A 13,441-nucleotide genomic window follows, 5' to 3' on the forward strand; every position below is an offset into this window, starting at 1 on the left:
ATTGGTTGCCAAATAGAGAATTAGAGAGACAACATATAGGTTTATGATTATTGTGCTAGCCACAGCTAGCGTGCATTAAATTGAATTGCATTAAGTCCATTGAGAATCGGTACTAAAATATACAATCTTCATTTTATTTTGTAATGCACAACATTCAATCTTATTTTATTTGACATTTTGTTTGTTTCATTTTTCAATCACCCAGGTATTGGCTCAACAGAGAGCTGAACAAGCCCGATTAGTGGCCCAGCAAAATGCCACCAACCCCGACATGCCCGTGGACCCAGCCACGTTTTTCTCCACCCTCCCTTCGTCCCTGAGGCAGCAAGTCCTGTCAGACATGGACGACAGCATGCTGGCTGTATTGCCTCCAGAGTTGTTGACAGAGGCTCAAGAGCTGAGGAGAAACATGGAGGAGAGACACAGAAGACGTATGCAGGAGCCGTCCATTATCGGTTTTCTCAGGGATTGTGGTAAGAAATAAGAATAGAATACATTAAATAAATTCCCTTTATTCATCCCATAGATGTGAACTCTTGTATAGCACATTTCCACGGATTTACCATGCTCAATGTGTTTTATAATATTTTATTCATTCCCCCAGCAGGCCATTTGGAACCCTATTTTCATTTCATACAGTATCAGTTGTCTGTTCAGCATCCTTTTTGTGCTAACACTCTTACAATATACGTCATTGCCTGAACCCAGGTATTCATTCACACCTAATTTTGTCAAAAACTCTCAAACCTGGGACTTCTGTGAAGACTTTCCATGAAGTCTCAGGTTTGAGAGCTTTTGATAATATGGCAGTCATTTTAATCGATCAATATTTGGCCAAAATTTTAAACACATCTTTTTACAGAATACTGCAGTTCTGTCCTTCCTGTGCATTTAGGATTTAGTACTGTCATGAAAGCTGTTGTGTCTGTCGTGAAAGCTGTTGTGTGTGTGTCGTGAAAGCTGTTGTGTCTGTCATTGAAGCTATTTGTCTGTCATGAAAACTGTTCTATCTGTCATGCAAGTTGTTCTGTCTGTCGTGAAAGCTGTTGTGTCTGCCATGAAGCTGTTGTGTCTGTCATGAAAGCTATTGTGTCTGTCATGGAAGCTGTTGTGTCTGTCATGAAAGCTGTTCTGTATGTCACGAAAGCTGTTGTCTGTCATGAAAGCTGTTCTGTCTGAACAGCTTCCTGGGCATCACTTCCATGTCCCCGTGGCATACAGTTTCTGTCCAGGTCATTCCTTTTTGGCTGACTTATTGGGATGGAATGAGATGGAATATGATGGGATGGGGTGGGCGTATTGACCTATTCCAAGCAATTCTATTTAGAATTGTCCAATTCATCTGTCTACTTTTTTTTTTTCTTTTCTTTTTTTTTTTTTCATTTAATGATATTTATTTGTTAAGCAAACTGAGCATTATGTAATATTGAATGTGCAATGCATAAATGTAATTTTTTTATTATTGTGGTTATAACTGTATATTCTGTCATGAGACCTAATTGTGCATTATCTCATTGAATTCCCCAGGTCTTGCTAGTCGATTAGGAACTCGATTTGCCATCACATGTGCTCAGAGACGAAACGAATCCATCGATGTGCTGGGTGGCACGGGTGCTAATGCTCAGAGTAAAATCAAGGGTAGATTCATGTTGGATCCCGAAGCTCTCACTTGTCTTTTGGTGCTGCTTTTCATAGACGATCCAAAACTCAACACAGCTCGCCTGCACAAAGTGTTCCGCAATTTGTGTTACCACGGACCCACTCGGGCATGGCTGATCCGCGCCTTGATATCCATCATTCAGAAATCGGGAGATTTGAGCAGTGGGAATGCTTTGATGTCTTCCCTGTGCGTGGAAGAAAAGGGTTTGGGATCTGGCAAGGACAAGGGCAAAGGGAAAAAATCTGTTCATTATTATAATACATCTACAACTACTCCGTCTTCCTCCTCATCTTCTAGTGTTAACTCCTCCTCCATTGTGATACAACAACCCTCTAGTGAAGTAGCCGCTTGCTCTCTGGCAGCAGCTGCAGCAGCGACACCTATGCAATTAGAACAGCAACAGTCATCGTTGTCATCGTCGTCCAGCCTGTCAGGAACTCCGGCACAGTCAGGCTCTCAGCAGCGATCTTCTGCTGGCTCCTCCTCCTCCTCCTCTTCCACTGGCCTTTGGCTTTCAATCAGTCTGGAAGCTGCTTTAGGTTGCCGGGCCAACGTCTTTCAGATTCAGGTAAATGTGGGACTGGGTGGGGGGTCTTCTGACCTCCCATGGTGGGCAGAGGTCACTTCTATCTCCCGTTCCATGTTGCTCTTTGTCTTTGTCATGGATTGAGGTACCTGGCGTGGATCCTCAGCAATCAAATGTATAGTGCCCTCTTTGTCTTTGTTATGGATTGATATCCCTGGCACAGATCCTCAGCAATCAAATGTATAGTGCCTTTTTTTTGAGAGTCGATGTCTCTTACCCTTGTAAATCATTTCTCAGTTACTGTTATTGTCATTAGTTTTTAATATATTGTAGTCTGAAAACATTCAAGTCCCATTAGTCTTGCTTCTTTTTTGGTGCTTTTAACTTCAGATCCAAAAGTTTTCCAGTATAATCTTCCTTTTTACTGGTGCTGAAATAACCTAATAGTGCCACAAGCGGTGTAAAACCCTTAAAATCAATGTACACAAAAACATTATTTAAAAAAAAATATTCATCTATCAATAAAAATAGAAATTAAGTCGAGTAATTATCAAAATCAGCTACAAGTTGGTTGCTTCAAAATATATGTTTACTCCCCTATAAATTGCAGAGAGCTCCAGGCAAGAAGTTAAACACGTCATCGGCTCAGATCAACATACACCCCCAAGCTGCCCCCGTTGTTTGTCGCCATACTCTGGACACACTCATTTCCCTGGCCAAGAATTTCCCCAGCCATTTTCTGCCCACGGGAAAGGCTAAAGAAGCCAAATGCGGCGATGGGAAGAAAGAGGAGACTAATAATCAAGTGCCTAAAAAATCTTCAGCTCAGCAAGCTACCTCGCAGCAGCAGCAGCATTCCACTAAGCCCAGTGAGTCGGCTACACCTGCACCGGCATCAACAGCAACGCCAAGTATGAAACCTGAGAATGATTTTTGGAATATTTTGGTGCGTTTGGATAATGTGTCTGGTAAAAGCAAAGGAAAAGGCAAGTATTTGTCTCTAGGATGAGATTTTGGATTGTGTAAAGCTTTAGCGTCTGTATATTTTATTTTGAATTGGAAAGAATTTTTTTCTTGAAAGTTTGTAAATTTTAATCTAACAAAATAGGGAGCAGGCACTGGTGTTAGATAAGAATCTGGAAAAGTGTATATTATTAATGATTATTATGATGATGATGATGATGATTATTATTATTATTATAGTTGTTGTTGTTACTGTTGTTGTTGTTGTTTGTTGTTGTTTTTTTAAAATTAAAAATTTTTTTTTTTGAAAAATATTTATTTATTTATTTATTCATTACTGGAGGAAAAAGAAATGATACAGAAAAGTATTTTGCCTTTAATTTGAAATAAAAATGTATTTAAAATAAATCTTATATCTGTCACCAAACAGATTGACATGGTGATAAATGTGATAATGTATAATAGGAAGTATGGGTCCCCCTCCCCTTTTTTTCAATACAGGAGTACAAAGGTGTCACAGTATGAGTAGTTCAGATGGGGAGAATACGACCACAGATTACACCAGCAGTGCACTCGGTCAGCTGATGGGAATGTTGAGTCACCCAGTTGTCAGACGAAGTCAGTTGTTGACTGATCGGTTGCTACGGTTGCTAGGACTCATCTCGGTCAGCCTGCCCGATAACTGTCGGCCCAACACGTCTTCCTCCGCCCAGCCCTCATCAACCACTGCCACCACCACCACGACCACCACCACAAATGCAGTGATGGGCAATGCTACTGCTACGACAGCCACAAGTTCCTCTGTGACAACTCCTACAGCGACTTCGGGTCTGGGTATTCCCACCACCACCACAACGGCTAACGTTGGAGTCACAGCCGATATAACGGAAGAGAGTGGTGAGATTTTTTTTTTTTAATGAGATATTTTAAAAAGCAGTCTTTTAGAGCCATTAGGCTCTGGGGCTGGAGTTTTTCCCAGTTGCTATCGTGTGAAAAAGACAATAGCAAGTGGGACACTAATCTATTGCAAACTGTTTTACATCAGATCTAAAACTAGAGATGCCTAAATGAGTCAATAAAATGGAGAGTTTGTTTTGTGTTGTTCCCTTATATATGAGTCACATTTACTCCCATTATCTTTCTCTCCATTTTACATCAGATCTTCCATATCCAGATACCCAATTTCAGCTGGGTTGATCCAATTTCCTGGGTTTTCTGGGTTGACAGGAGGGTGGCAATAAGATCTCAACTTCACCTGAGATTGATCTAGGTCCCTTTCCTTGTGAAACGAATGCTCTACCAACTGAGCTATTTGGATCCCCTAAAGGAATTAAAAGATCATGTTTAGGCAGAAATCAGTGGCTGAGAGGGAAACATTTATTATTGTTTTACTTTTTCTTTGACACTGTAAATCTGGAATATTTTTACTATCCCGTTTTCTTTCTTTTTACTGGAATTGATATGACCTAAAAGCGATGCAAGCGCCGGACTGGAACTGATATGACCTAAAAGAGGTGCAAGTATCGGAAACTTTTAAAAACAGCAAGCAAATACAATACATACTTTTCAAATCATTTTCTGTCCTCAGGTGATGGCATGAAATCAGAGAGTGGAGAGGAGGAAGCTGATAAGTCGAACAGAATAGTTGTGGATGAAGGACAACCTATTCTCCAGGAAGAGCTCAAACTGGCCGTAGATGTATGTTTTCTCTGGAATTTGTCCTTAGAATAAGCTATTTTAAAAATTATTATTCATTGCCAATAGTGATTTTGGTTCCTTTGCTTGTGAGGTGAATGCTCTACTCACTCTGTTGTACTGGGCGGGTTTCCCGACCTCCCATAGTGGGCAGGGAGGTACTTGCTGTGTCTTCTATCCCCTTGTATCTGTTTTCCAACTGCTTTCAATCTTTGTCTTGGAATGAGATTACTTGGTTTTGTCCTGGCCCGGGCCGAATAACCTGGCTGAGAGGGATACAGTTAAATGTATAGTTATGGGAGATGATATTTTTTTCCTTGTAAATCATCTCTCTGTTATGCACTGTAGTATGTTTTGTTCACATATTATATTATATGATTTGTAAACATTAAAGTGTATTCCTCTTAGTCGGGACCTGTGCTTGTGTCTGGATGAGACTTTTAGGTGATCTCAAGCTAATTACTTTGATAGTGTGCTCTTGGAATCTACATCTGTTCCCTATTTGAACAAATTCCCCTTTGTCTTACCTTTTCACAGGTGCTTTAATTGTAATTCTAGAACTTTTCCATCGTCTTCCTTTTTACAGGCGCTGATATGACCTTAATGTGTTGCAAGTGCCGTAAAATATCGATCAATGAAAATTACTCTCATCTTGTCAAAAACTTCCGAACCTGGCACTTTAGGGACATCTTCGAAGAGGTCCCAGGTTTGAGATTTTTTTTGTCAAGACGAGGGTCATGTTTTAATCAATTGATATTAGAAGACCAAAATTTTGATTCTGTGTTGTTTTTTTCCAGAGTACAGAACTGATGATTCATTAATTCACAATGTGTTTTTACTCTGTACAAAGTGAAAATGTATATTTACAACTCTACATTATAAGATAAAGATCTTAACAAGTGTGTATGAAAGGTGCCAGACAAAGCAAGAAAGAAAAATACAAGAAAAAAACCATCCCAAAAAATCAGTCTACCTCGACTGGGGATCGAACCTCAGACCTTTTGGTTACTCTACATTATTCTTACTATCTTATCATGTAATGTTATTGCTTTTGCTCTCTAGGTTTTAACATCCAAATCGTGTTCCGAGGAAGGTCTAGAGGATGCCACCAATTTACTCCTGCAACTGTCCTGGGCAAACCCTGCAACCAGGGCAGCCGTTCTCGATCTCCTGTTGTCAGGGGCCAGGCAACTGGGGATGCTGGTGTGTGGACATATCCAAGAGTTGTTGGAGCAACTTTCCAAACTCAACAGCCAGCTGGATGTCGGAGGAGAAAGCGCCGAGGCTTCTGCCGCTGCCAGTGGGGATGAAAGTGGAACAGGATCCGGTGCTGCTGGTTCTTCCAAGGTCACCAAAGGTGTTTTGACCGATAGGTGAGTTGGAAGGGCATAAAAAAACTGTTACCAATCCCAAAACTAAAATCCAATCCAATCTGTTACAGCTTCAGTACTTAAGAGAGACACAGCATTTGTGTGATGTGGGATGGTGTTAGGTTATGGTTTTGTATCACGATAATTATGTTCTCCTATGACAGAAATGGGGGGTGAAGTGGCCCTGTGGTTAAGGCATTGCATTGTGATCTGGAAGGGTGAGATTATTAACCCCCATTTTGCTCACTGTGACAACATGGGTGATTCCTGTTGACATTAGACATCCTGTTTGATGAATTATCTATATTCCTTCAAGGAATGCCTAGCGATGGGATCTTATGGTGCTGTTGCGAAAAGGCGTATTTTAAAAAAAAATATTTGTGACAAATGTTTTCTAAAAGACGCGCGTGGTGTATGTGTGTGTGTGTGTGAGTGGAAGAAGAGATATAAGGTTGGTGTGTTCAGACAATTGATTCAGAAGACTATAAAAGCAACAGAGACACAAGTGGATTAGTCAAGTTTTTTATTCTTTCCAGATTTTCTGGTGGCACAAGTGTAGTGGTGTCTGCCCCAACCTCCTTCAAGACTGGGAGAGAACTTCACCTTCCATCCATGTCCCAGCTAACCTCCAAGAGTTCTGGCCAGCACTTCTTCCTGCGTATCCTCAAGGTCATCATCCAGCTGAGGGATGCGGCCAGAACAGCCGGTTTGGACATGACCAAGGCCCCCAATCTATACAATAGTGAGTCAAGTTAAAGTCTTGTTGTAGGGTGGGGTCCTTTGACCTCCTATGGTGGGCAGGAGGTCACTTGCTCTTGTCTTTTATCCCCCTATTATCTGATTTCTGAGTTGCCTTTTGTCTTTGTCTTGGAATGGGATTACTTGGTTTTGTCTTGACTCTGGCCAGTCCTTGGCTGAGAGGGAAACAGTCAAACAGTCAGTGTTAATTTTGGGAGGCGATATTTTTTTCCTTGTAAATCATCATAAAATAAGTTTTCATTTCCATAAAACCCCTAAGAATAAGCTGACATCTGTAGATAATTATAGCAGCAACCATGATTATTGTAAATGATTTTTATAGAATAGAATAGAAGGTATCGACGTCCCTTGATTAGGCCACTGGCCTGTTGCCGAGTCTTTCCAGTCACTGAATGTCTTGTTCACAACTGATCTAATGCATTTCCCTACCTGATCTTGTGATCAGGGGCTAGCCTACACTACACTTTCTCTACTGATCTTTTAAATCTTTTTTATATGTTTAAGCCTGTGATTTGTGATATCCATATGTATGTTTCATCACTCAAGAGTGGATGCCCACTTGTACTCGTCCATACCATCAACATTAAGACAGTGGAATTGTCTCACATCTCCAATGAAAGAAAAATACTGTGGTCTGTGGAATTTTCCAAATTGAAGTTACAGACCAAAAAGGAAAAAACAAGTAGAATAAGATAGAATATTGGAGATTTATTTATACAATATCGATCAAAAGCTAACATAATAAACTCATAAAGGGAATTTTTTTAATATTAAATACATTTGTATAGATATGCTGACTTTCAATTAGTTGATGTTTGAATTGAAACAATGTTGTGATTTATCTTTGCAGATCGAAGAATTTCTCAGGAAATCCGTTACATCATCAACCACATGCTGAACGACGGCCCTCCTCACAACTCCTCGTCGTCTGCTGCCTTACCTGTGATGCCAGCTGCCACAGGCCCTGTCACTGCCAACTCTACTCTGGCCCCATCGGCCCCGGACCAGCAACAAGTGGCAAGGGGAGATAGCTCTCAACTCCAAGAACCCTCTGCTTTGGAGTCTTTGCAGCAGCCAGAGGAAAGTGCCATGGAAGTGGATGCAGGACCTGGTAAGGCTGATGTGGATTTTGAGATAGTGACACTAAGAAGGCTGAGTTAAAATTTAAAATGGTTAGAATTAGAAAATAAAATTGTTTGAGATGGTTAGTCAGCTTTACTATTTTTTTATTTTATTTATTTATTTTTTTAACAATATCATAACACTCCAGCCCTGTCAATCAATGATTATTTATATCTTTATTATATACAATTCTAAAAGAAATAGAAGCTTCAATTTAATTTACGAAGACCGATGGCGTGTACATTTTCAGGTTTCCCCTTTGTCAACAAAACATGATGAATGAGAGGTTGGAGTTATTAAGGTGTCATTTGTTTTTGTAATTGGGTGGGGTTCCTGACCTCCCGTAGTGGTACTTACTGTGTCTTCTATCTCCCTATATTTGTTTTCTAACATGTTTTCTGTCTTTGTCTTGGAATGAGATTAACTTGGTTTTGTCCTGACCCTGGTTGGGAGGGAAACAATCAAATGTCTAGTTAGAGTTTTGGGAGATTATATTTTTTGTCTTGTAATTCACCTCTCTGTTATGCACTGTATTATTTTTGTTTTACATAATATACGATTTGTAAACATTTGAGTTGTGTGCCTGTGCTTGTGTCAGGATGAGACATCTAGATGATCTCAAACTAAATACACTGATAGTGCGCTCTTAGAATTTACACCTGTCCCCTATTTGAATGAAAAAACTCCCCTTTGTCTTCCTTTTTCTTTGGTATTTTAATTGCAATTCTAGAACTTTTTACTATCTGCCATTTTCTTCCTTTTTACTGGCACTGATGTGACCTAAATGTGTTGCAAGCGCCGTAAAAACCCTTCTCTCCTTACCTTCCATCTTCCCCGAAACGTCATACCCATCTAACATAAAATTGATTTTAAAACTCTAACTCTGAAGGAATTTTACATGCTATACATAATTTTGTTCAGCTAAACAAGCTCTACATAAAAGCATAATTGTGACCAAACAAAATCGTCACATTTTGTGATGTCCAAAAGACACCTGAATGAGAAAAATGTTCGTTGTATCGTCACGAAGGGGATGATTTTCCTGTAGCTGGTAAGGAGAGAGATAAATACAAATTGTTTTTTTAAATTAAATCAAACCTTCTTTCCCCCTTTTATTATTATCTAATTCTTCAAACTTCAGGCAGCAACATTTGTTTTTCCATTTCTAAAGGCACCTCCGCATCAGACGAGAAAGCCGCCGGTGGACCAGCCTTCCACTTGCCTCGTCTGAGTGAGCAGCTGGAATTGGATCAGTTGTGGGACATGCTGGGAGAATGTCTGGCTGAATTGGCCCGCACCCCAGACCACCACGCTGTGCTCATCCTGCAGCCCGCTGTGGAAGCTTTCTTCATTGTTCACGCAGGTAAAAGAAACAGTTGTGGTGGAATTTTTCCCAAGATCATGTCCTGTCCATTATTGAAATAAAGTAGATAGGAACATTTATATTAGGGTATATAAAGACAATGTCAAATACCATCCAAATTCTCTTGTTTGCGGAAATTCCTCTTTTGGCATTGAAATTCCTCTGAGTGGTGTCTGAAATTCCTGTGAGCTAAATTTTAAGTTGGCTTCTCTGCATATATCGAATTTCCAGGATTTACCATGCTCAATCCGCTTCACGTTTCATTTATTCCCCCAGCAGGCTCCATGATACCATATTTCCATTTCATACAGTACCATTTTATCTGTCACTGCCTATAGACAGGTACTCATTTGCGCCTGAGTCAAATGGAGTAATTGTATTAAGTGCAGTAACCAAGGATACTGTCATGACCAGAATTAATGACAATCACTGTCACTGTCTATGCATTCAGTATGCTTAAAAACAAAGCTTTTATACAGCACAATATCCACTAAATGTGCTCAAAGCGCTTTACAAGGGTCCCTAACCAACAGCAACACTTAATATGTAAGACGACATGACGCCTGTCAGGTGGTATTACAGTTTTTTGGACAGAGACAACACTGTTAACAGCAAGGTACTCATTTTACACCTGAGTACAGTGAGAGAATTTGAGTAGAGCCTTTTCCAAGGACTTAACTTTGCACCGTCCAGAGCAGGACTCGAACCTAGGACCTTCCATTCTGAAGGCAAGTGTCATACCACTAGATCACATAGGCGCCCACGATTTACTTTTGTGAAAAGACAAGAACCGTATGTACGGCTTAGCCACCGAGCTACACAAGAATAGATATTGCTCTTGGAACTACATCTGCTCTCCGTAAATTTCATTCCTCCCTTTTTTAAGACTTTTGTTCTTGAAAATTTCAGGATCACTCTAATTTTTCTCCATTTTTCAGGCACTGAAATGACTTATATGAAATGAGTTATAAGGGCAGCTAAACTCCTATAAACAGACAATGAACACGAAAAATGAGTAACAAAGTTCCAGATTATATTTATCCAATGACGTCCAAGCAGCAATGCCCCTTGAGTTGTAATAATCAAGAGAAAACTGGAAATTCCTAATTTTATTTATTTATTTATTTATTTATTTATTTATTTATTTATGTGTACATTTGCTCACTTCGGCAACATGGGGGATTCCTGTTGACATCAGACATCTTGTTTGATGGATTATCTATATTCCTCCATGGAATGCCTAGGATACGGTATCTAATGATGCCATAGCAGAAGGGTGTAATATATTTTTTGTTGTTGTGTACATTGATTGATTTATTTCTTTTTCCTCTTCTTCCTTTTGGCACATTTTGTCTCACTCAATAGGAGAGAAGTTGAGTAAAGCATCAGACCTGCAGTCATCCCGTCGAGAGGATCAGTTGGCTCATCTCAATCTAGAGATGGCGCCGCCTAGCCCGGCCACAGCTGCTTGTGGTGGATCCAGTGATGGAGTGGTCCCAGCCATGTCCAGGGACAGCTCTGTTGCATCAGTGGCCACTGTGTCCCACCTGCCCGCAGATACCCAGAAGTTCCTGAAATTTGCAGGTAAATTCTAATAGGTTTTTGAAATACGGTTCAACAGTCGTGACATCATTTCCCTCGTAATGACGCATAGTAACTTTGTAACTGGTTCTAAACTATCAGAACAATGGCGGATGCCCTTATGAAATACTTCTCAGACGAGTATAAAAGTGTATCCAGAGGAGAAAAACATTATAAATCTGATCATGTTTTGACTTTTATACATTCTGCTCATATGACATGGGAAAAAGTTCTAGCCAGCATGAAGAATAAAAGTACTGATTTTCTTTGTGCAAAAGAGGCAGAGGAAGACCACAAAGAAGATGGCAACAGGATATACAGGAATGGCTCAACAACGGCGTGACGGAATGTGGCAGATGGGCACAAGACAGAGACTTCTTCCGAAGGACTGTGTGGGAGGCTACGTCCAAGTGATATGCCACAGAGAGAGAGAGAGAGAGAGAGAGAACCAAGCTGCTCGTTACTGGGCAGACGTATCATCAGACTATTGAATCCTATTGATGTATGATTTTTTAGGGCAGCTGAGCAATAGATAATCCAGACATGCCTAGTACTACGAAAAATTAGTAGAATTAGAATTTTTGGCTCTGTCTACAGAACTGCATACACGTCTTTGACTCAATAAATCTTGTTTAAAAGGAAAATTTAGTTCCTCAGAATCTATACTGAGGACTTTGTAGCATTTTTGGACAATGATGAGGGCAAATTATTATTTAGCAAAGCTATCTATTGTGACTTTTTCTTTTTCTTCCTGATTTATGATTCCCAAAGTTGGCATTATCTCTATTCTGCCGTACTCTGGAAAAACCCATATTTAAAAATTTGGCCAGAAAACTCATCCTTCAAATATCGATCGATTTAAATGACCCTCATCTTGGCAAAAACTCTCAAACCTGGGACTTTAGGAAGTCCCAGGTTTGAGAGTATTTGCCAAGATGAGGGTCATTTAAATCGATCGATATTTGAAGGATGAGTTTTCTGGCCAAATTTTTAAATATGGGTTTTTCCAGAGTACGGCAGTATTGTGTGTCTACCATCCAAATTATCAAACAGACTTGGCAACTTACCACTATCAGGCCAGTCACCCAGATTGATTGGAGATGTTTGATTACTGTTATTATTTTTATTTTTCAAATACAGAGACTCATCGTACTGTCCTCAATCAAATTCTAAGACAGTCCACTCTGCCTCTGTCCGACGGTCCTTTCTCTGTGCTGGTTGACCACATGAGGATTTTGGATTTTGATGTGAAGCGACGCTACTTCCGTCGAGAATTGGAGCGTCTGAATGAGGGTGCCAGACGGGAGGACCTTCCTGTTCATGTCCGCAGGTCAAACGTGTTTGAAGACTCGTTCAGGGAATTATTCAGGAGATCCCCAGAAGAATGGAAGCAGCGATTCTATATCGTTTTTGAAGGTAATTCTTACTGTAGGATATCACCCCCCACCCCCAAAAAAAATTTTCAATTGAGCTTTTATATGGTACTGTATCCACAAAACGTGCTCAAAGCGCTTTACAAAGGGTCCCTGGCCAACAGCAACACTTAACATATAGGACGGGACATGATGCCTGTTAGGCGATATTACAATTTCTTTTTTTTGGACAGAGACAACGCTGTTAACGGCCAGATACTCATTTTACACCAGAGTACAGTGAGAGAATGTGAATAAAGAGTCTTTTCCAAGTACTCAACTATGTGCCGAGCGAGGCTCCAAACCGAGAGGGAGTTTCATACCATTAGACCACGTAGCCACATTTTTTCTATTTGTAAAACGACAGTAATTCTTACTGTAGGATATCACCCATCTTAATCAACATCATTGTTGTTGGCACCGCGGTGCCGCCACCACCACCAGAAAGATTATTTGCTTATCTTTAGCTTGAATTCATAGCTGTCAGTTTTAAAGAGTTATATAATTTATTATAAATTACTTTGTTTCAGAAGCTAAACAGTCAAATTGTCACCAACCAATCTAAAATGGAACTAAAAACATGTTATGTTGACATTTTTTATTCAGATTCAGATAAAAATAACCAATAACTTTATCCAAGGAAAACCATAAAATGCATATTGTTTTACATACAAGTATTCACACTGTCTGGAATGGGAATTAGTGCTAAGATTTTCAACATGTATTTTTTCATATCCATCAAGACCTAGAGTCATAGTTGATCCTAGTTTCAATATCGTTAAACGGACAATAGCAATTGTTTGTTACCATGAGGAAGCTAGTGTATCGCAAAGTACTTTCCACCAGATCTAAATGACCAGCTACCCATTTTCTGCTGGATGGACAGAGGGGTCTGAACATTTTTTTTTGGACTCAAATGAGACAGATCTCGGTCCCCTTGCATAAAAAGCGAGTGCTCTACCATCTGAGTTATGGGAACCTATTTGTTCT

General features: G+C 40.0%; 1 protein-coding gene across 4 annotated transcripts in view; it reads left to right on the forward strand.

Annotated features, from left to right (window-relative positions):
• Positions 1–13,441, forward strand: part of LOC144974723 (E3 ubiquitin-protein ligase HUWE1-like) — a 99,281-nt gene that overhangs the window by 81,015 nt on the left and 4,825 nt on the right. For all 4 annotated transcript variants that reach the window (XM_078917905.1, XM_078917909.1, XM_078917907.1 and 1 more), the window contains 11 exons: positions 206–473; positions 1,528–2,228; positions 2,797–3,172; positions 3,651–4,046; positions 4,738–4,847; positions 5,907–6,217; positions 6,751–6,956; positions 7,824–8,084; positions 9,267–9,458; positions 10,824–11,042; positions 12,180–12,455. In XM_078917905.1, coding sequence (XP_078774031.1) covers positions 206–473; positions 1,528–2,228; positions 2,797–3,172; positions 3,651–4,046; positions 4,738–4,847; positions 5,907–6,217; positions 6,751–6,956; positions 7,824–8,084; positions 9,267–9,458; positions 10,824–11,042; positions 12,180–12,455 — 3,316 coding nt within the window. The remainder of the gene's footprint in view (positions 1–205; positions 474–1,527; positions 2,229–2,796; positions 3,173–3,650; positions 4,047–4,737; positions 4,848–5,906; positions 6,218–6,750; positions 6,957–7,823; positions 8,085–9,266; positions 9,459–10,823; positions 11,043–12,179; positions 12,456–13,441) is intronic.

Source organism: Berghia stephanieae, chromosome 6 (assembly GCF_034508935.2).
Source record: "Berghia stephanieae isolate SIO BIC M18660-M18661 chromosome 6, UCSD_Bste_1.3, whole genome shotgun sequence".
Taxonomy (NCBI): Eukaryota; Metazoa; Mollusca; class Gastropoda; order Nudibranchia; family Aeolidiidae; genus Berghia; species Berghia stephanieae.